This window comes from Manihot esculenta, chromosome 16 (assembly GCF_001659605.2).
Source record: "Manihot esculenta cultivar AM560-2 chromosome 16, M.esculenta_v8, whole genome shotgun sequence".
Classification (NCBI taxonomy): Eukaryota; Viridiplantae; Streptophyta; class Magnoliopsida; order Malpighiales; family Euphorbiaceae; genus Manihot; species Manihot esculenta.
In genome coordinates, this window is record NC_035176.2 from 33,558,361 (window position 1) to 33,581,910 (window position 23,550).

The 23,550-nt window shown below is 36.8% G+C and overlaps 3 protein-coding genes across 5 annotated transcripts; 2 read left to right on the forward strand and 1 right to left on the reverse strand.

Annotated features, from left to right (window-relative positions):
- The first annotated feature begins 1,816 nt into the window (after positions 1-1,816).
- LOC110603865 (probable WRKY transcription factor 17) lies at positions 1,817-3,789 on the forward strand. Its single transcript, XM_021741844.2, has 3 exons — positions 1,817-2,664; positions 3,197-3,322; positions 3,415-3,789. Exons 1-3 carry the CDS (start codon positions 1,937-1,939, stop codon positions 3,587-3,589), a joined length of 1,029 nt encoding a protein of 342 aa, XP_021597536.1. The 5' UTR covers positions 1,817-1,936; the 3' UTR covers positions 3,590-3,789.
- A 12,099-nt stretch (positions 3,790-15,888) lies between these two features.
- LOC110603729 (exocyst complex component EXO70A1) lies at positions 15,889-19,198 on the forward strand. 3 transcript variants are annotated; one of them, XM_021741616.2, is made up of 3 exons: positions 15,889-16,042; positions 16,152-16,219; positions 16,358-19,198. In XM_021741616.2, exon 3 carries the CDS (start codon positions 16,483-16,485, stop codon positions 18,532-18,534), a length of 2,052 nt encoding a protein of 683 aa, XP_021597308.1. In that variant the 5' UTR covers positions 15,889-16,042; positions 16,152-16,219; positions 16,358-16,482; the 3' UTR covers positions 18,535-19,198. The 3 variants fall into 3 exon arrangements, with proteins under 3 accessions (XP_021597308.1, XP_021597306.1, XP_021597307.1); XM_021741614.2 differs by having other exon boundaries at positions 16,395-19,198; XM_021741615.1 differs by lacking the exon at positions 15,889-16,042 and having other exon boundaries at positions 16,049-16,219.
- A 2,081-nt stretch (positions 19,199-21,279) lies between these two features.
- On the reverse strand, positions 21,280-23,313 carry LOC110603323 (LRR receptor-like serine/threonine-protein kinase EFR). Its single transcript, XM_021741017.1, has 5 exons — positions 22,976-23,313; positions 22,614-22,878; positions 22,331-22,513; positions 22,139-22,209; positions 21,280-21,991 (listed from the first exon to the last, which is right to left on the reverse strand). Exons 1-5 carry the CDS (start codon positions 23,311-23,313, stop codon positions 21,280-21,282), a joined length of 1,569 nt encoding a protein of 522 aa, XP_021596709.1.
- Between the last annotated feature and the right edge of the window lie 237 nt (positions 23,314-23,550).

Here is a 23,550-nt window from a genome sequence, read left to right on the forward strand (position 1 = left end):
GGTCCATGATATTTTTAGTTTCAACTAGTTATGGAGTAGCCTTACAAAATCAATTCAAACTCCAACGTCGAATAATCATCAATCTCATTCCACTTCCACCAATAATCGACATAAATTATTAATAATCATCACAACAACCAACAAAAAATCAAAATAAAAGAAAATCTCAAGAAAGAACATGAAAGAAAAAAATAAAAATAAAAATAAAATAAAACTATCAAACCCGCTACACTCTTAAGCGAAAAAGGCTGAAGATTTGAGAGTTTGATTTTACTTTTTGTTCGCTCCATTTTCCTCTCTCCTTTCTTTGTATATAAAAATAAACCAATCAAATTGATCAAAAGTGTTTATAAATCATTACAATAAAACAAATATTTGTTGTTATGTGATTGATTTTAATTCAAGGTTAAGGAAAACGAAATTGTGAAGTCTTGCTTAGTTTTAATTTTCATTTAATTACGATTATAATTTATTAAATTCAATAATTAAATTTTTAAATTTTAAATTGAATTGTATCAATAGTTTAATTTTAGTTAAATAAGATATGATCTCAATTTTAAACTAAATCTACTTCTTTTGAATCACAGAGTGATTGGATCCACTGTAGTTATAGGCTCATGAGATTATTTCATAGTTAATATTTACATAATTTAAACACAAATGAAGTGCAATGAGTTGACTCTAACAATCAAATTTAAAAGCTTAAAGTAATAGCCGTATTTAGTTTTCATTTATTTATACAGCCATTAATAAATACAGTGCGAATAAAAATATATATATTTTTGGATGGGTGAATAAAATATATAGTTGATTTATAATATTATCATTTTGCGCTTTGAATAAGAAAAATCATACTAACAAATACATTTCAAAGAATTTATTTTAAATAAGAAATAAAAAAACTGTTAGGTAAAATCTTACCACACCGAGCCGATATGAAAATCATATTATTATAATAACTTCAAAGAAAAGACTGATTAATAAACAAATTACTTCCATTTAAAAAAAAAAACAAATTACTTATTAATAAGCACATAAATTTTTAAAATGCATCACGAATGATTTTATTTTGAAAATTGGAAAAAGTAAATAAATTTAACCTGATTGTAGAATGGAAAATAATTAATACATTACTATTTTCAATAAGCAATAACTTTTATTTTAGAAAACTATTTTTCTCAAATTATACTAACATTTTAAAATTTTCAAGATCATATTGGTTTTTATTTTTTATGTAAATTATTATTAATTTTTAAATTATTTAATATTAATATAAAAATATAATTATTTATTTTTTAAAAAATAAAAATAAAAAATTTAAAAAATAAAATTTTCAAATTCTATTTAAATACACTTACAACCTAAATAAACACATTTACAAAAAATAAATTGTTTGAAGAGTATTTTAGATAACTTTTATATTTTTTTAAGGTAAAGGCTATTAAATTTAGAATTATAAATTTTGAATAATAAATATTATAAAACAAATATAATATGGTTTTTTTTTTTTCTTAAAAATATTGTTTCAAAAATTGCATGTTTCCATACACAAAAAAATTCAAAACAACAGGTACACGGTTTACGTCCGACTGGCTATTTCAATTATCATTTTCCAACACGGGCCCCACCACCCACTACTTTGCACAGTTTTTGTTTGGTCTTCCTTTCCCTTGTTACCATCATCCACCATTGAAATTTTCAAACTCATCTCGTCCGTCGGATTGTAACCGCTCTTTGACTTCAACACCTCTTTCTCTCACCTCTCACCCGGTCACCCGGTCACGCCATCCTCTATATCTTCCCCTCTTGTTCTCTTCTTCCTTACTTTCCTCTTCCTCTCCTACTTAAAAACTTCTGCTTTCATGGCTTGTTGAGGTCATCGCCGTTTTCTTATTCTCTGGATTTTGCTTCTGTTTTTTTCTTCTAGTCCTCAAAAATGGCCGTCGATCTTATGAGCTTTGCAAAAATGGAAGATCAGATGGCTGTACAAGAGGCCGCATCACAAGGCTTGAAGAGTATGGAGCACCTGATTCGCCTCATGTCTCACCAATCTAACCACGTGGATTGCACGGACCTCACTGACCTCACCGTCTCGAAGTTTAAAAAAGTCATATCTCTTCTCAACCGGACCGGTCATGCCCGATTCAGACGCGGACCTGTTCAATCTTTCTCCCCTTCGTTGTCATCGGCACCAACTGGTTACGCCTCTCGTCCCCAGAATTTAAATCAAGCTCCGACTCATGTTGCTGCTCCGGCTACTGTACAACAGGCGCCTGCCGTCCATACGGTGGCAGCTCCTCAGGTTCCGATCGCGGCTCCGGCAAGCTTTGTTCAGTCACAGCCGCAGAGTTTGACTCTCGACTTCACAAAACCGAGCATATTCAGCTCGAATGGTAAGAACTCAGAGCTTGAGTTCACAAAAGAAAGCTTTAGCGTGTCATCGAGCTCATCTTTCATGTCCTCGGCTATAACTGGAGACGGCAGCGTTTCAAATGGGAAGCAAGGGTCCTCGATTTTCCTGGCGCCTGCGGTCTCCGGCGGCAAGCCCCCTCTCTCATCGGGGCCATACAACAAGAAGCGGTGCCACGAGCACGATCATTCCGATGATATGTCTGGAAAGTTCTCCGGATCCACTAGCGGGAAGTGCCATTGCTCCAAGAGAAGGTATGTCGATCTTTGCTTACGGCTAATGTTTGCAAAGTTCTAATGTCTAGCTTTAACTCGCCTAACTTAGATCTACTAATCAGGAGTCATAATAGCGCAACACTAGTATTTGACAACTAACGGAGTGCAGACGGGTGTAACTCGGGTAAACTCGGTTGAGTTTGACTCGAGTTAACTCTGTTTTACAACGATAAACGAGTTGGGGTTGGGGTCAACGAGTTGGGTATTGAACTGTGTGGTTATCTTAATGGACACACGCAGTACGCGTGACGGTGACTTGTGAATATGAGCCTTTTCCACATGGAATAGGTGAAATTAATCAAAATTTGAACTTGGGTTTTGCACTGTTTTTGTCTTTTTATGTGGTCGCTTGGTGCACATGGTCTCTTGACTTTGACCGCTGACGAGTCGGCTCACTGTAGCAACATATGCGCATGATAAGGGTACAGCAATATTAGTAGTGTCAGTAAATTATTATAAAAATAATTACATGTTCGAGGAATAATTATATTTTTTTATTTAATTATTTTAGGAAAAATCGGGTGAAGAAAACGATCAGAGTCCCAGCGATTAGTTCGAAAATAGCCGATATCCCTCCGGACGAGTACTCGTGGAGAAAGTATGGTCAAAAGCCAATAAAAGGATCACCATACCCACGGTAACTATCATGATTATTCAGTTACAACCATTGAATTAGTCATTTGATTAAATCAGGCACAGCGATGACTCTTAATATTTTGTATGTTTCAGGGGATATTACAAGTGTAGTACTGTTAGAGGGTGCCCAGCTAGAAAGCACGTAGAACGGGCTAACGACGATCCGAAGATGCTGATTGTGACATACGAGGGGGAGCACCGTCACGCCCAACACGCGATGCAGGAGAACTTGAGCGGTGGTGTAGGGTTAGTGTTCGAGTCAACGTGAAACATAGAGAAAAGAGTAATAAACAAGTAGAATAGGAAAAAAGAGAAATTAGACTTGAGTACGATCGAGGTGGTTGGGATTGGATTGTAAATTTTCTTAATCGGAAGGAAGATAGATGGGCAGAATCTCCATCTGCCACGATGTTCAAAGTAATTTGAAAAAAAAAAAATCTAATTTGTAAACTTTGTTTTTCAGTTTAATTCGCTACTTCCTATTTTGTAGTTGATAATGATTGTGATTCGAAAATTAAACACCGGGATAAAGGGAAGCTGGGTAAATGTGGGAAACAGACTGAATCCACTTTTAATTCGGTTCATGTTGCTGAAGTAAAAAATGCAGCATAATGTAATAATAAAAATTTTGAAGTTAATTTGCGTTAAAATTGATTGGTATCAGTTTAATTTGAATCAGTTTAGATATAATCTTAAAGATCGTTGTCAAAGGTGCAAGGTTGATCAACTCGATTGTTTAGTTGGAAGTAATAAAAAAAGGCAATGCCGTAACGGACTAAAACACGATCTTATGCGTTTTAGTGGGTCTTCAGTCAAAGGGCAGCTTTATGATGCATGAGTTGAATGTAGTTAGGCCGTTCGGACTTAGAATGCTGCGAGTGCCACGTGTTAGAGTTTCAAATTTTAACAATCAATTTAAATAGTGCATATTTGATTTGAAGGTGTTAAGTCAAGTTAATTTTTAGAATCACTAATATAAATAACTTGATTAGTCAAGATTTATATAAACGAACAACAAAATTAACAGAAAAAGTGATGGCATAATTCAGAAACTCCATAAATCTACGATAGCCAATTAGGCCTATTGTAACAGGAGGAGACATCAACATGTCTCATATGACACCCTAAAATAAATAATTTCAATTAATTTATTCCGATATTACTTTTTGGAAATTTCAATATTGAAAAATTACAGTTTTGATATCTGAAAACTCTATGACCTTGCCACTTAAACGGTTGACATCCTCGTCAACTGAGTTTGTTGGATTCTTCAATTTTCGAGTTCGACGCTTTTAGACTTGCTCGCAATGTGATTTGATCTCATTCCTTCTTGATTAAATTGTTGGACAGTCTTAATCCTTAGTATGAAATCATTCATTTGTTGGTATCTCCCCAATTGATCTCTGTGAGCTGCTAGCTCTTAATAATGATGAAACTACGAAAACTCTATCTTTCAGTTGGTAAATGTTATGCCCTTAATTTCTTAGTCTACTGCAAATATTGCGAAAAGTTGTTACTTTACTCCTATGCACGAACTTATTGCCTGAACTTGTTAATCGCATGAACTTTTCTCCTTAAGCTGTCTCGCCATTACTTGTCTTTAACTGTCAACCTTACTTTTTGCCTCAAAAGCACGACCTTATCATACAATAAATCTATCAACATGCATAAACTCATGCAATATGCCATATAGCAAGTCATCTAGAATACAACACACTATGAATCAACATGTGTGTCAATAAGACTTATCTGTAACATCCCAAAAATAAAATAATAAATAAATAAAAAGAATAAGAAAATAAAAGAAAAAGAGAAGAAAAAAAAAGAGAAGATAAATAAAATTTTAATTTAAAAAGCAAGTGTCACTTAGCTAGCCACTTAAGCAAATCATTCTTTAAAAAAAAAAAAAAGAGAAAAGAAAGAAAATAAGAAGAAAAGACTAGAAGAGAAAAAGAAACACTTTTCTCATTTTCTCTCCTGCTTTCCATTTTCTCTCCTGCCGTGAACCTAAGAGGAATACCATTTTTTTTATTTTTTTCTATACCAAAATTTTTCCAAATTTCCGTCTCCAATCAATTACCCATCTTCTCCCTAACACATTTTCAAAGTAGAATTTGAGGAAAAGAAGAGAAATCAAAGAGAAAATTCCAGGTTGAGGAAGAGTGAATAGTAACCAAGGGTTTAGAAATTTAAGGGTATGTTAGGGATTTTGATGTAGTAATATTTCTTATCATTTTATGTGAATATGTATGAAGAATATTGTATTAATATGATCTTTTTGTTTATTTTTTTTTTATCATGAAGAAGAAGTGGAAGGGAAGAGTGGAAATTCTAAAGGAAAAGGAAAAGGAAAAAAAGATTAGAAAATTTTAAGGTTTGTGCTCAATGTTATTTGAATAAATTCAAGAATTTGTTATTTATGTTCTATGTGAAAATTTTACTACTCTAATAGGAATAAACCAAGTGAATAATAGTTTAGTTATATTGTATAGTCAAAGTTTGAGAAATAATAGATTTAATAAATAGAAAATATGTAAAATGAATATGTAATTTAACCAAAACTTAAAGTTATGGATCAAATGAAATGACTCTATATTCTTTGATAGAAATATAATTTGGTTAGATATAGTGACAATAAAAAAATTTAATAGACTAAAAAAAAAGAACAAAGATATTAGATTAGAGAATAAAAAAATAGAAATTAAAGGAATAAGAAAAGTGAGATATAGTGTAAATATGATGTTTAAAAATAATAAGAATAATATAAGATAAAAATAGAAATTCAAAAAAAAAGAAGAAAAATAAAATAAGGTATATTGTGATAAATAGAAAAAAAGAATATTATATTAGAAAAAAAATAAAAAGAATAATAATTAATTAATTAAGGATTAAATTATGAACTTGTAATTTATGTAGTTGAATTACATTAATAGATTTACATGATATGATAATGTTTAAAAGCACAGTTGTAATATGATAAAGTATTATAGTTAGAATAATATTGAAAGTTTTTATCCCCTGTTTTAATGTATAAATTATTTAAAATCTGACCCTAGTAAGTTTGGTGGGAATTGTGAGTTAGTTTAAGGGTGTGGCATGCATATACAGATCTTGCAGTACTGCACTACAGTTAAACTGATTTTTGGGATACAATGAGGTACTTACAGTTATAGGCTCGGCTTTTGAGCCATACAGTTATTTGGCACTTTGTGCCCTACAAATATAACTTCTTTATCTGACTTAACAATCCCATTTAAATTTATAGGGGCCAAAAAGAAAATTAAAAAAAAAATATTAAAAGAAAACAAAACTTTTTACATGAAGAAAAAGAAAAAGACTATGAAGTTGAAATTTGTATATATGTGAAATAATAATATGATTTAGAATTGTTTCAAATTATTTGCTATATAGTTTATTGTTATTTGTTGATTTATTGTTGATAAATGAATTTTGATTTAAATGTTTTATTTAAAAAAAGAAGAAGTTGAGCACCACTAAGCAATTTGCTTAGCGCGTAGGAATTTATTTTTCCTCGCGCAGGTTGTGGATCCGAGTAGCTATAGATCAAGATCTGCATCAACCCAGGCAGAGTTATATCATTATCTATCTTGGGGTATATTTTGTAAATTTTCATATGAATTTGATTTTGAAAATCTGGCATGTACATAACGTTTTAGAGATAAAATTATATCTGGTTGGTTTTAGATATATTGGAAGATTTTAATTTTGATGTAAATATGGGTTATTAGTATAAGTTTTATGTTGAGATTAATGAGATGATTAATGAAGTGTTTGATCTAAGTTGAAATTGTGTTGATGTTAAAAGAAGTTTGGAGGTTAATGTTGAAGTTTATAGAAGTGTGTTATTATTATTCACAGGTGGAATTAAGCTCATATTTCAGGGGAAACTCTGCCGGATTTTAAGAAAAAAAAAAGTCATGAATTACATGATATAACTGATAGGAAAAATAAGAGAACTGTTACAAAATGTGATATCTCCAACTCGGTTAATTAAATGACTGGGTAGAGGTGTTACATGACCACTAAAACTTGAACTACCTTTATCATCTCCTTGACACAATATAGCCTTATTCAACTTGTAGCGAATCTTGGCGAATCCTTCTATGAAATCGGTGTCCCACTTTCAAAAAAACTCACTCAACACTCTCTTCCTCTTTTGTACGTTTTACGGTCCTTCCCTTCATAAGCTCTGGTATTTTCTTGTTCTCTACATGAGAATGTAGTGTACCCAAATGCCTACAAAAAGATGCACATTACACACAAAATATCAACACTAAAAACTGGCATTTTCTTGTTGAAACCTTATGAGCAGTAAAAATCTACTGAAAATAACTATTAAGATTGACTATATATGAAGCAACTAATACCATCATTATGACTCAAAGCTAAAAAATTACTAGAAGATACTCCATTTATTATACTGCTTTCATCGTAACTCACAACATCAACTTGCCTCATCAACTTGCCTCAAGCAACCTGTGCTTCTTGACCTATTTCGGTCCTCCTCCACGTTGGTCCACTTGTGAAAACTTTTATTTGGCCATAGGGTCTCTTTCATACTCAACCACAAAAGTAGGACTAAACTCGTTTTTTTAATAATACACATTATTTTCCAATTCCTTCTAAAGGAAGTTATACACTATATGTTCATAATATTTGTTAGCACAAACTTGTCAAGTCCCACCTCACATGGAACCTGACTTAATAATACATATAATATCTCAGAATAAATGAATAAATAAATAAATAAAGATAAAGAATGATGTCAGGAAACACCATAAACATTATACTCATTCGATGCGAGAGGGTTTTCTCTCATTAAATTCCATTTTCTCGTACTGAATTATCATTTAGGATCTCAATCTCTCATCACTACCTTGAGCATCACACTCTTTTGACTAGTTCAATGGTCCTCACTTTTGTCAGTTTCCCCTTATCTTCCTTCTTCCTTTTGTCATAGGATGAGTGAATTATTGGTTTTCGCAACACTGCTGCACCCAACGACATTTGATACAACTCTCGTGTCAATATTACCCTACATTTCTCTTGGTTGCCTAGTCAAAATGTTTATTTACCTAAAAAAAATGAACATGTGCTCAACAATCATGGTTGGTTGACACTATCATACACTATTTGATACTCTTGTAATTGTTGTTTTCTTTTTATTCTCTCTGGACTTCCACCTATTCCACTTTTTAACTCATTTTCATCATTGTGAAACCTAGTCTTGGTTTTCAATTTTTTTTGTAGGATGCACCCTTCCTATTCAGATGCTCGTTCTCCGTATTCTTGTAAAAGATATGTTTGAGAGATGAGGCAACTACCACCTTTGATTTATTACCATTTCATCCATAATAGTGTTTAATATGAGTATCTAAAAAACTTTTATTGTGCGCTAACAACACTGCACAACATAACAAGAATTATAAAAGCAATAACTTGCTCACTAGTTATGCATAAAGATCAAATAATTCATAAAAGAAGATCATAACAGTTGATAACTTCTTTACTCATTTATCATAATTATCACATTTATTATTATTTTTTTTCACCTACGTACAGATAGACAATACTCCGTCGAATGCCACTCTTATTGAGTTTACTCCTGCACCACCTCGTGCTGGATAGCCACTAGTTTCTTCTTCACTGCTTTTGACTACCTCTCATTTATCAAGGAACAATTATTGGTCGAAACAAAGATAACTCGTATCATTTTGGGAGACGCCACATCTATTGACGTATTGGGTTCACTAAAAGGAGAAATTATGAAATCCACCTTGCCTTTCGATGTCTTCAATTGGGCGAGTTCGTCAAAGGACATGCTCACATTAATCCATGCACTAAAGTTGTCTATTTTATCTTTATTTCCTCATATCATCCACGTCAATTTTAGTCGTGATTCTAACAATTGTGTAAATAGTTCACGAACCTTATATTTGTGCCCGCTTTATAGCGTCAACTCTGATATACATGACAATGTGCAACGATATGCTGTTCTATACTAACTTCAATTCTTGTTTCTTCTCTTAGAGTCCTCAAGAAGACTTTAAAGATCTCCTCCTCCATTCCATGTCCCTTATTTGACACAACACTCCCAAAAATATTTCAATCATGCTTGATCTCTTCACACAAACAATACTACCTTAGGTAAGGAAGAACAAGAAAGCACAAACAACCTAGAGTTGACAACTCTGTGATTTATACTTTATATTCCCTACTCCCTTACTCAATTTTCCTTATAAGGTCCTTCAAGTCCCTCGAAACATTTCCGCACAAGCAATTTGTAGAATAATATAGCTTTCTTCATAGAGAACACTTCATAATGCTTAGTTGTGCTACTTTTATGTCACCTTGTTTACCACATTTCAGACCACTCCCTCACTTACTACTTTGGCCCATCTTCTTGGGCGGCTATCAGTGGGATATCGAGAGTTGAATATCTCTTTAACTCCTTGGTAATATAACCAACTCAATCTTGGTCACCCTTTGCTTTACACCATATTCCTCTAGGTTTCAACCTTCTTCAGAAAGGTTTTAAGCTCGGTCATGTCTCTTGAATTTGTTGTCACAATCCACATACTCATTTCATATCCCCCTTTTCTCATGTAAACTGTGAACATTCTCTATCCATAAGATTTTACACTTCCATTCTTCGAATAGAGTTAGTTTTATAGTTTGACCACATAAATGTTGTTCTTTATATGTCTGCACAGTCACAATTCTCAATAATATTAATAAATAAGTTCATATTGAATACAAAATTATTTACCTCCATTCCACGACAAGGATTAAGGTTCTGGGATTTTACTCTTGCCTACTTCATAGGCATTAGCTCATAATTCACGCCATTGATAATTGCTCCTCTGGTTCACTTCTGAAGTATTGCTTATAGTCTCTCCTATGTCATATTTAACATTTTCGCACCATTCCTGCAAAAATACATGAGAGGCCTCTGCCTCCATTCTGTCTTAGGAGGCCTCTTGCCTCAATTTTGTCTCAAGAGGCCTTTTTGCCTCAATTTGAGTGAAACGGTCTCGGGATTCTCAATTAGCTTCAAGCTCTACTGGCTTATCCTCCCTCTTATCACTATATTTTGAGGTCATTACTCTCTCTCCAAGGGTCACTAAAAGGGAGTATGTAGCACCTAGTCATTACCCTCTCTCCAGAAGACATCTCAAATGGAGTGTGCAACACTAGGTCATTACCTCTCTCCCAATGGTGTCTCTAGTGGAGCGTGCAACACCTCTAGTTGATATGACCGCTATAGCCAGAATGCTTACGCTACTATTCGTGCTACTACTCCTTGTAGCTTTTCAATTGGGAGGTCACTGCCTCCCCTTTCATCATTTTACACTCAAGATCACCCCACCGAGTGTCATTCGCATGAAAAAGGTTTTGGGTGGCCTCAATCTCCAGACAATTTGGCTATCACCACCAACAACATTCATTTTCCCTCTCTAGTGCCTCAAGGCACTCATAAACGAAATCAATCTCCAACGCCCTCCCCTCATGGGTGGCATAGACATTCAACAACGCAACAAGGTTCTCAACCCTTCTCTCAAGGGCCTTCATGTTTGTGTCAAACTTCATCATGCTTCCACACCTCTGCTTTCCAAGTTACCCAATTGGGCGTCACGAGAATGTTTCAGGCATTGGGAGGCTGTAACGACCCGAAAATCGGACCGCTACCGGCGCTAGGATCCAGATCGGCATAAAGCCGCCGGGACCCGTAGCAAGCCTGACATACCTCCTGTAAGCCTGTTTAATCCCATACATGATCAACAACATACATAAAAAATCAAAACTTTTCTTTTTATTCATTCATTCTCTCATACACCCAAACTCAACCTGTGCATGCACTATACATAATCATAAACATTGACCCCTCTTTGGGATCTCATCAAGGCCCCAATGGGTGACATAACATGTGTTGAGTTGGTTTACATAAACATCATAAAGCATCTAAGATCATGTATTAAAAAGGAATAACAACATTCTATGGTCAAGCACACTTCTAACATCCATGAACATCATTACATTACATTTCTATACTGTACTTAAACATAACATCTCAACATTTTTCATGTCCACGCTATCTATTACATAACCAAGACTTCATTACTCTTGCTGACCTCCTGGTCTACCCTGTAGCTGCAAACCTGGGGGTTAAGGGAGAGGGGTGAGCTATAAAGCCCAGTGAGCAGAATAATAAAACATTTAACACACATGATAACATGGAATGCATCACTTCACAATCATATCACATCAAGGATGAATTTGTCACCATTAGTCCTCTACATGGTCCAACTGTGCCAGGGGCGTAGAATGGGTCTCACTGGTCTTTCTCTTACATAACATAACATAACATAACATTCCGACTGTGCCAGGGGCGTAGATGGGCCTCACTGGTCTTTCTCTTACATGGTGCCAGGGGCGTAGAATGGGCCTCACTGGTCTTCCGTACCGTATCATCATCATATCGTAACATACGAGGACTAAGGGACCATTCAACATTCATCCGCATCATCAACATATTATGCAATGCAACATATTCGTGAGTTCTAATGCAAACACCCTATTATATCTCATGGCATTCATGATGCGTGAATCATGCTAAAACTGATTTATTTACTTTAAAGCATAAAGAGTTATTCCACTCACCTCTGGCTAGCTCTGACAGACACAGAAGCAGCTGAACTCACTGCTGGGGTCCTCGGTTCCTCGGGTCCGAACCTACACAGGTGGACTCAAATGAGGGACCAAACATACATGATCATGACTCTAAAATACTCCCCAAAAATCCCCTAAAAACACCTCAAAACTTCCATGGAAAACATGCAAAGGAAGACTGAACAGGGCACTTTCGGCGGCAGGTTCGGCGGCCAAAAGTCCCTCCAGAGCCGAAAGTCAGGCAGGTTCGGCGGCACCTTCGGCGGCCAAAACTCCCAGACAGAGACGAAACTCATGCATGTTCAGCGGCACTTTCGGCGACTGAAACTGCCCTCCAGAGACGAAAGTCCTCTTTCGGGGGCAGGGTTCGGCAGCCGAAAGGCTTGCCTCCCAGGCAGGTTCGGCGGCCGAAAGTCCTTCAGCTGCCGAACCTGGTTTCTGCCAAAAGGGCAGAAACTCGGCTCTTTATGCACAATAGCCTCCCATTTCCATTCAAACATGCATAAACCTGATCTACAACATGCATACTCAAGCATACAAGCTCCTAAGGGTTTCAACTATCTTAAACCCCAACTACAACACATCAAGCAACCACAAACATCATACATTGCTCAAAGACTTCACATAACCCATAAAACCAACCAAAACCTAAACATGCATTTCTACCCTATAGATCAACTTAAAACTTGTTTAAAACATGCAATGAGCTCAAGATCGACTCTTACCTCTTGAAGATCGAGAGCAAGAAGACCTAAACTTGGAAACCAAAGGAAAAGAGCTCCTGTGTCTTCCAAGCTTCAAAACTTGCTCAAATGCTCAAAATCTTCAAAATAAAGTGAAAACTCATGAAAATCTCGAAAGATCTGAAAGAAGAACTCAAAAATTGGTGAGGGACGGCGGAGAGCTCACCTTGGCCGAAAATGGGGAGAAAAGCTCGCCCATTTCGGCTAAGGGACCCCTTTATAGGTGGTTGGCCAGGCCACATTCGGGAGCTGAACGTGCCTCCGCATGCATGCCATGTTCGGCGGCCGAACCTGCATCTTCCTCCAAGGCTATTTTCATTTAAAATTTCAACTTCCTTTTCACTTAAAATCATAAAATACATTAAAACATTTTATAAAAACATGGTTTCTCCCTTCTAGAGGTTTCCGACATCCGAGATCCCATCGGACGGTAGGGATTCCGATACCGGAGTCTAGCCGGGTATTACAGAGGCCTCAAGCTCTGTTGGCCTACCCTTTCCCTGAAATCGCTCACTAGGACTTTGGGTGGCCTCATTCTCTATTGGCACACCCTCACCTCTACTCTTCTTGGCAGGATCTTAGATGGCCTCAAGCTCATTCGGCGTAGCCTCACCCCCATTTCTCTTAATAGGATATTCGGTGGTCTCAGACTCTTTTGGCACACCCTCACTTCCAAAGAATCTTGGCTACCACAACCAGAAGATATTCATTTTTCTCTTCCAGGTCTGCATTCTTCTTTTCTAGTGCCTCAATGTGCTTATCTCATTGCTCAAAAGCAAGGGACATCTCTTCTTGGGTTAGGCACTCATTTACCCAATCCAACAACTCTTCAACCCTTTTCTCTAGGGCATCCACTCGTGACTTTCATTTCGTCATTCCTTTATATTGCTCGCAGATCTTTCTTTCTCTGATACCAATTGTCACGGTTTTAGATTTTAGCACTTACCTGGAACCGTGCGGCACTTGGTTTGAATGCCTTCAAGCCAAGCCATCCTTTAGGATCACTCGATATTCTGTGAATATGAACAACTTAATTAGTCAAGGTTATATAAGCGAACAACGAAGCCAACATACTGCATTTAATTAGAAGCCTCACCATAGACTCGATAAATAAGAAATGAACATGAGAATTCATGAACAAACTACTTATTTTATTTCAGGGGCAATATAATAATTATAAATTATCATTGACCCGATTATTATAACAAATTCTCACCTCCCTTATAAATAGTTGGATAGTCTACAAGTAGTGAAGGCACAACTCAGGAACTCTATAGGCCTACGATAGCCAACTGGACCCAGCTTTCGCTGGTGGCCAATTAGTCACTCCCCCTAAAGAGTTTTAGAAATAACTAAGTTTGTGGAATGAGAAGATATCAACATGTATTGACACCCCCAAAATAAATACATAGAAAGGAATTACAATAAATTATCTTGCTCCTTATTTTCCAACTAATTTCTACTAATTTATTCCAATATTACTTTCTAAGAATTTCAATGTTGAAAAATTATGATTTTAGTTCCTGAAAACTCTATGACATTGACACCAAATAGGGGAGTATATGAGCAGAAGATAAACGATATTATCTGATTCAATTGAAGCCACACGATCTCCATTTTCCGATCAAATTTGCTATATAAATATGGCAGTTACTATCACATGGGTTGGTATCTCCGAGGAGCGATGATAGACAATTGATGAGGGAGGATGGGATGACTAATTATAATAAGACCATTTTGTTATTGTGGTTGTGGATGGTCAATTCAAACTGTTGCTGCAAATGATCGAATTTTGAACAAAAACTTGAACTTCCCTCCACTTCTCCGTAAAACACTCCACTTTCCTGCCTTAATTGGATCTGCCTTTTCTTCTGCATTGAATGCATTTTCTTTCACACTCGTTTGTACTCTGTTTGAGAGGAGCAGGGTACCAAAATAAGGTCTATATTCTTTTTATTGCTTGGAATGCCTATAATGTTTTTATGGTAATTAAAATTTAACACTCTATATGAAGGTAAAATAGGTTTTAAAGGTAAATTTTCTCAACCACCAAATTGAAGGTTTTTGAAAGTGATTTAAAACCTCTACAAACTTTTCAACCTCTAGACAAGGGCCAAATGTCAAAAAAAGAGATGTTGGTTTTCATTTATGGATTTATGTTTTCAGGGAAAAAAAAATAATTATGAATTTATGATATCAGTGATTTGCAGTGGGCCATCTAGATTTTGACTGCTATGTGTATGGGTCTGGAGAGAACTAACTGCGGGCTTAACGCTTAATTCACCCCCAACAAGTCAAAGATTTGTTGCTGAGCTCGGGCCATTCCCAATTGGGCTACACCGACCTCACGCGATGAATTCCATTTAAAGAGAACTTGAATCGGAATCGAACTTCATTAATTTTCTATTTAATTAGACAACTTTTGAATTAAATTAAAGTTAATAATTAACTAAGTTTAAATTAAAATTTTTTGTTTTTAAAATATTAACTATTAAAATTGATTAAATTAGATAAAATCAAATTGAATAAAATTTGAACAGAACAAATAATTTAGACTAAAAAACTCCGTAAATCAATTTTTAGTTTATAACCTTTAAAATTAAAAGCATCAGTCCAATTTTAGCGTAATCTAAACCGAACTGTGAATGCCTGAGCCTCTTCATAATCATTGATCTTTTATTGAGTGATCATTTTTTCCCCTGACTGCAGGGAAGTTGATTCTAGAACTTTCCCGTGACATTGAGTGTTATACTTGTTAATTTCCCCAATCATTATAGACGTAAAGCATGTGAATTTGGGGCCGATCCAGGTTTCATAATTGGAATGCAATAATTTCATTTCCTTCATCCCTCTATATTTATTTAGCTTTCAGATTAGAATAGGAAAATTTAATTTGAGAAAATTCCATTAATTACTTACTATATCTGATAAGCAGTAATTAATCAAGTTTAACTTGGCCACTTTTACCTTAAACTATCAAGAATCATATCTTAAATGCCCTGCATGGAAGCCACGTGCATAGCAAATGCTCCATTTGATAGCCACGTTAGAGCAAAACTCAAGTCACACCTACATTACATGTTCTAACTTAAATTATAGTAAATAATTAAAAAAAAAAAAAAAACGCCCTTTTCTTTCCTACTAAGTTAGATCCATACATAATTCAGATGCTATTGTACTGAGACAATTTTATTATTGAAAAAGGCAAGTACAATTAGCAGAGACAAGCTCTCGCCTTACTGTCAAGCACTTTGGTATTTCTACATCAGAAAATGCAAAAAAGCGCTGTAAAATTCTCTTTCACTTTCTCTCTCTAAAGATTTTAGGGTTTTTCTTTCTCTTTCTGAATCCAATACTCACCGATTCAGATTCTTACACTGTTGTTCTCCTTTTCAGCTCGATTGCTCTCGCCGGGTCAAACTCGATCCTTCAAGCTCTGTACTAACTTTGACATCCATTTTCAAGTGAGTTTTCCCACACATTTTCCTATCTACTTCAACCATACATCTTATTTTTTATTTTTTATTTTTTTAGTTGTGGATTTTAGCATCAGTTTTGTATTTTCTTCTTCTTGTTTTTTGGTTTGGTTTGAATTGGTGAAGAGTATAGAAATGAAGATTTGTTCTTATACAAGTCCAGGTTGATTTGAGCAATTCTTCTATCGGCCAACATCAGTGTCTCAATTGAGCGAGATTATAGCCCAAAGCTGCGATTTTTGTGAGTTGGAATGGGGGATTCTGTCAGTGCTAATGGCGATCATAACGATAGGATTCAGAATTTGATAGCTGCAAGGAAGTCATTGAAGCTAAGCTTAGACAGGTCAAAAGCTTTAGGGTTTGCTCTTGAGAAAGCAGGACCTAGATTAGATGAGATTAAACAAAGATTGCCATCTCTGGAGGCGGCTGTACGCCCCATTCGTGCTGATAAGGACGCCCTTGCTGCTGTTGGTGGCCACATTAACCGTGCTGTTGGTCCTGCTGCGGCAGTGCTTAAGGTTTTTGATGCTGTTCATGGGCTAGAAAAGTCGCTTTTATCAGATCCAAAAAATGATCTCCCTGGGTATTTGTCTGTGTTAAAGCGCCTTGAGGAGGCATTGAGATTTCTGGGGGATAATTGTGGATTGGCAATTCAGTGGTTGGAGGATATAGTGGAGTATTTAGAGGATAATACAGTGGCGGATGACCGGTACCTCACTAATCTGAAGAAGTCGTTGAAGAGTCTTAGGGAATTCCAAAGTGATGATCAAAAGGCTCGCCTTGATGGTGGACTTTTAGATGCTGCGCTTGATAAATTGGAAGGCGAGTTTCGACGGCTCTTGACAGAACATAGTGTGCCACTCCCAATGTCGTCACCTTCATCCCTCGGTCAGCAGGCAGTAATTGCTCCATCGCCATTACCTGTAACTGTTATTCAGAAGCTGCAAGCCATTCTTGGGAGGTTGATTGCCAATAATAGACTTGAAAAGTGCATATCAATTTATGTTGAAGTTCGTGGTTCAAATGTTAGAGCTAGTCTGCAGGCTCTTGATTTGGATTATCTTGAGATCTCCATAGCTGAATTCAATGATGTGCAGAGCATAGAAGGCTATATAGCTCAGTGGGGCAAACATTTGGAGTTTGCAGTGAAGCATTTGTTTGAAGCGGAGTACAAGCTTTGTAATGATGTGTTTGAGAGGATAGGATTGGATGTGTGGATGGGATGCTTTGCCAAGATAGCTGCTCAAGCAGGTATTCTTGCATTTCTTCAATTTGGGAAGACTGTTACAGAAAGCAAGAAAGACCCAATCAAGCTTTTGAAGTTGCTGGATATATTTAAATCTCTTAACAAGTTAAGGCTGGATTTCAACAGGCTCTTTGGTGGGGAAGCCTGTATGGAGATCCAAAACCTCACAAGGGACCTCATTAAGAGGGTCATTGATGGGGCATCCGAGATTTTCTGGGAACTTCTGGTTCAGGTAGAGTTGCAGAGGCAGATCCCCCCTCCTCTGGATGGGGGTGTACCAAGACTAGTAAGCTTTATTACTGATTACTGTAATAAGCTTCTTGGGGATGACTATAAGCCCATTCTGACCCAGGTTCTGGTCATTCATCGAAGTTGGAAGCACGAAAGGTTTCAGGAGAGGCTCCTTGTTACTGAGGTACTGAATGTGATAAAAGCCATTGAGCTCAATGTGGAGACTTGGACAAAGGCTTATGAAGACACCATCCTATCTAACCTTTTTGCTATGAACAACCACTACCATTTGTACAAGCATTTGAAAGGGACAAAACTTGGGGATCTCTTAGGGGATTCTTGGTTAAGAGAACATGAGCAGTATAAGGACTATTATGCTACGATCTTCTTGAGGGACAGTTGGGGAAAGCTTCCGGGTCATCTAAGTCGGGAAGGTCTTATTCTTTTCTCAGGTGGGCGTGCCACTGCACGTGATCTTGTCAAGAAAAGGCTGAAAACTTTCAATGAAGCTTTTGATGAAATGTACAAGAAGCAATCAAACTGGGTTATGCCAGAGAGAGACCTCAGGGAGAAGACGTGCCAGTTGATAGTGCAGGCCGTTCTTCCTGTTTATCGGAGTTATATGCAGAACTATGGGCCTTTAGTTGAGCAGGATGGAAGTTCAAGTAAGTATACTAAATACTCTGTGCAGGTCTTAGAGCAGATGCTTGCCTCACTATTTCAGCCAAGGCCAGGAAGATATGGAAGTTTCAAAGGTAGGCAGTCTAATGAGAAATTCAACAATGGGGTAGCAGATCTTCGGCGTACAGCATCTGCGGTTGTGTGATAGTTTGACGATTACCCTGATAGGGAACCACACTAAATATATGCTTCCGCAGATAGATGGTCAATCCTTGTTGTGTACATATCGGCATCCTTAAGGGCTTGGAAGTTGTTTCGGGGAATCTTTCTTTTACGAGAGGAACAGTCTCTTGCTTAGAATTCTGCCAGAAGGATAGCTGAGAAGAAATTTCTTAAGCTCCTTAAACGCGACATAAACTATTTACAATGTGTAGGGGGTTCTGCAAAACCGAGGTAATCTTGAGGAGTGCTAGACGTTATAGTGGTAGCGTACATGGGACTTACCTAAAATCGTAGATAATACTTGGAGGTGTAGCTAATAATTTTAATTTATTTTTTACCCATTGATTGATCAAGTTAATAGAGGGCGGCTGTAAACACCTTGAATGCTAGATTTTCATGTGCAATTCTTCAATATTAATAGTAATTATAGGTCTAGCCGGAATGACATTATTTGGCGATCAAAATTCTGAATGGTCATACAAGTTTGGGGATTTCCTTGATGGATGATTTTGTCCTATGCCGTTGTTACATATGTGTGCATTACAGCCTTGAGTCTACTAAAAAGCAAGAACATTGCAGGCAATAAAGTATTGTTCAATTTATGTAGTCTTTATTTGATTTATAGAATTTCTTCCTGGTTTAATTAATTTTACAGCATCTGATTTAAGCTTTTCATGCATCTCTTATTCAATTTTGTAGAAGAGAATGGTGCAGTTTTGAGCAGTATCAGTTCTTTCAATAGATATGGATTTTGATTGATTTAGACTCTGCACGAGATGAAACATTCGACTTTCTTCCAGGTTTAATTCAAGGGCATCCAATATCAAACTTTTGAGTTGCTCATTTTAGTAACTGGTTGGCTGGATTTTAAGGAATGACCCCAAGACCAGAAACTTTTGAATTATGAAACGTTACTGATACAAGGACCTTGAAATTTTTCCTATTACTAACATACCGAAATTCTCCCATCAGAATCGTTGCTCCACGCAAAGCCTCCGCCCTTTTTATCTTTCCCCACGATGATCATCTCTTAGAATTTTCAGGTTTTCTGATCCCGTGCCCGTAAGTTTATTATTATTATTATTTTATTATTTCTTTGCCAATTACTTCAAGTGCTCTGCTTATTTCCAAATGATTTAGATAGCTCTGCTGCTGCTGCTGTTTAACTCATCGATCAAAAGGAGTAATAATTCTCGACATCTGAGTTCAATTATGAGCTTTAGATACATCATAAGACTACAGAAAGCTTGAGTTCAACATGAGGATGAGATTTCTTTAAAAAGAAAAGAAAATAAAAGAAAAAACCAACTTGAACGAATCATTGACAATTTCCACCAACTCACGCAGAAATTACTAGTTTGGTCATTTTACAAGGCGAAGACGCAAAATAGGCAGGCATATTTCACATGAACAAAACTTCTTTCCTATTCAACCCACTGGCACTGGCACTGGTTCATTCATCCGTCCCGAGGACCTGCAATCAGGAATCTGGTGGTTTTTTTTTTCGAAGGAATCTGTTTGTTATTCAAGTTAAAAAATGTTTTCATTCTGAAGATAAATACATAAAAATATGATTTCATTTGGAAAAAAACAGCACGATTATGTGGATGTGGTGGCTCCATATACATATAAATATAAATAGTCTCAGTAGAGTTTTCCTTTGATCGTTTGTAGCTTAGCAGTGACATCTCTGATGCTCATCCTTTCACTGGGTAATTCAGCAGAGCAAGCTACCCCTATTTCGAATATTAAAATCAGGCAATCTTCAACTCCATGAGGATCAATACTTCTCATCTTTTCTATCATTTCCTGAATAAGACTTGGATCCAAGATTTTCATCACTCCATCTGGTAAGGCTGCCTCTGCATAGTTATGAAGGTTGAATACTTCATTAAACAATTCATCGGTTCGTCTATTTCCTGTGAACATCTCTAACAATAAAATTCCATAACTGTATATATCACCACATGTTGACACCTCATTTCCAATACCATATTCTGCATTGTTAAAAAAAATAATAATAAATTCAAAGAAATCTCTTAGCAGATTGTCAAGGAAAGGAAATATTACACTGTTAATGTCCAAATATGCTTCTTATTGAGAAGTATGCTAATGCTATACCTGAAGCAATGTAACCTATGGATCCTCTTACTCCAATGGTGCTTGATTGATTGACAGGATAGATAATAGTGGTTTCTGGGAAGAATCTTGCCAAGCCAAAATCTGCCATATTTCCGACCATTTCACCATCGAGGAGAACATTACTTGGCTTTAGATCACAATGAATTACAGGCGACTCGTAACCATGGTGAAGATACTCTAGTGCATTAGCAACATCAATGACGATGCTTAATCTCTGGTGGAATTTCAAGTTCCTTGGTGACTCATGTGCCTCATTGGTTATAAACATTGGATATAACCAGTCGTGTAGATTTCGATTAGACATGAATTCATAAACTAGAGCCTTGAAATCATTTCCTTGGTGATCTACACTGGAGCATACGGTCACGAGCTTTACAAGATTTCGATGTTTAACATTGCGTAAGACCTCGCATTCTGCCTTGAAACTTTTGGCGGCTCCAGGGTGCAAAAGGTTTAACACCTTGACAGCAAAGACTTTTTTCGTCCCTATCAAGTATGCCTTTATACACCGAGCCGAGACTACCCACACCAAGCAAATTAGATGACGAGAATCCATCAGTAGCTTTAAGTAGAGTTTGAAAAGACACTAGAATTTTCCATCCTCTGAAGACCTTGAACTTGAAGTGGGTTCTACTCTTTTCCTCTTAGCTAGAAAAAGAAACAGAGAAAACAGAGCCAGTGCTGCACAAAGAGACCCAGAAGCAGCAGCTATTATCAGTTTCATAGAAAGGCTACCTGTTTTAGATTTGGTCTCTTTAAAGTTGCATTGGGGCATATGAAATTCTGCCATGCCACCGCAGAGTTTACTATTTCCTGCAACTGAAGTTGCACTTGCATTCTTAAAGATTCCCCCTTCTGGTACCATGCCCTCAAGATCATTAAAAGATAAATTCGATCTCCGCAACAAGAGAAACTCCTCAAAAAATTTTGGAATAGTTCCTGTCAGATTGTTGTGAGAAAAATCTAAAACTTGGATACCCTTCAACGAACTTAAGGACATGGGAATGGATCCTTTGAACGTATTGTCTTTCAAGTACACATATTCCAAACTTGTGCAACTGCCGAGGCTACTAGGAATTTCTCCAGACAACATGTTATTAGAAATATCCAATCTTCCCAGATTGGACAAAAGTCCTACTTCCACTGGAAGAAAATCAGTCAAATAGTTTCGGGATAGGTTCATATAGATTGCCAAGGATGGGATGCTTACAATTTCTCTGGGGATTGTACCACTAAGATTGTTTTGACTGAGAGCAAATGACTGTAAATTTTGGCACTTTCCAAGACTTGGAGGGATGCTACCAAACGAATTATTTTGGTGCAGGTGAAGATAGATCAGCAATGTTAAATTTCCTAGGTGGAATGTTACCATACAATTTATTTCCACGCAAATCCAACTTCTGCAGCTTTTGAAGTTGTCCAATTTCTTCACGAATTGCGCTTACCGCTTGTCTCCCATATATAACATCTCCAAGTTGACCAAATTTCCAAACCCAGATGGGATGCTTCCAGATATCTGATTATCATTCAAGGTCATTATTGAGAGGCTGGTGAGGTTGGTGATTGAAGCAGGCAGTAATCCTCCAAAATTGTTGTAATGTATAGCCAACAGCTCCAAGCGAGTTACAATTGCTTACAGAGGACAAAAAGTTCAAGTCACCAGTTCGTCCAGTTCCAAGATGGTTGGCGGAGATACTGAGCCACCAAAGCTTATGCAACTTCTCCAAAGAAGGAACATTCCCAGTAAGCCCATTAGCTGCAACAGTCAGCCTTTCCAAGTTTGAAGCATTGGATAAAGAAGCAGGAATGGACCCAGTAAACTGGTTATCACCAATGTTAAACTCTACCAATTTGGGACAAATGTTACCCAAGTTTTGAGGGTATAGTTCCTTGAAGTCGATTTTGTGGTAAACCAAATACTTTCATGTGAGAAAGATTGTATAAAGAGGGAGGGACGAGGCCAGACAGCATGTTTGCACCCACAGAAAGAAAATATAATTTGTTTAATTGGCCAATGGTATTAGGTATGCTTCCACAAAGATTGTTTGAGGTTGTCAGGAGTCCCTGTAGAGATGAAAGGTTCCCAAGAAATGGTGGGAGCCCTCCAGTTAGATTGTTGAACTCGATAACTAAGATACGAAGCTTCGATAAGGAAATGAAATCTTCTGGAATTCTTCCAACCAAACTGTTAGAACCAAGACTCAAGAACTTCAAGGTTGGAGCAACCAGATATAGTGCTTGGAATTTCACCGGTGAGCATATTATCCCCCAAGTAAAGATACTGTAGCCTGCGCGGACGGCCAATTTCTTGGGGGATTTCGTGGCCGAGGGAGTTATTTTGAAGATGCAAGGCACGTAGAAAGCTCAGGTTTCCCAAGTGTGGGGATATAGACCCTTGAAGGAGGTGCTTGTTGCTACATGTAACGCCATTCCACTGGCAAAAATGAAGAGAAGAATTCCAGGAACTAAGGATGCCAAGAGGGTCAGTAGTGATCTTGGCCTTGATTTGAAGCAATGCAAGCTGATGAGTTTCATTTCCTGCTCTAACTGCAGAGCCAAAGCACAGTAAAAGAACTGTAGTATGCAAGCAGAAATATGAACTGGAGAGGGAAAACGCCATGAAAAATGAAGAATATATTCAAATGATTTAGAGTTGTGTTGACATGAAAGGTATATATATAATACACATTGACAGTTGAAGTTGAAGGTTGGTGGGGTGACTTTTGTTGCCGGCTGTGGCTGGTTGCTGCATTTGTATAAACTATTAATGGCGTGAGATGAAAATAAAATTAATTCAAAGGATTACGTCGTAATTGAAGACATAAACGTGGCCCTTCCTGTTTGGTCTGGAAAGCTT

Bases quoted from the DNA above. Each gene is read 5' to 3' on its own strand.
- LOC110603865 (XM_021741844.2), top strand. From the start codon at position 1,937: ATGGCCGTCGATCTTATGAGCTTTGCAAAAATGGAAGATCAGATGGCT. The intron at 2,665-3,196 runs GTATGTCGATCT...TAATTATTTTAG, and splicing joins TGCCATTGCTCCAAGAGAAG to GAAAAATCGGGTGAAGAAAA. The intron at 3,323-3,414 runs GTAACTATCATG...TGTATGTTTCAG, and splicing joins AAAGGATCACCATACCCACG to GGGATATTACAAGTGTAGTA.
- LOC110603729 (XM_021741616.2), top strand. From the start codon at position 16,483: ATGGGGGATTCTGTCAGTGCTAATGGCGATCATAACGATAGGATTCAG.
- LOC110603323 (XM_021741017.1), bottom strand. From the start codon at position 23,313: ATGGCGTTTTCCCTCTCCAGTTCATATTTCTGCTTGCATACTACAGTT. The intron at 22,514-22,613 runs GTATTTGGTTTA...GGTGATAACCAG, and splicing joins ACAATCTTTCTCACATGAAA to TTTACTGGGTCCATTCCTGC. The intron at 22,210-22,330 runs GTAAGCAATTGT...AATGATAATCAG, and splicing joins ACTTGAACTTTTTGTCCTCT to ATATCTGGAAGCATCCCATC.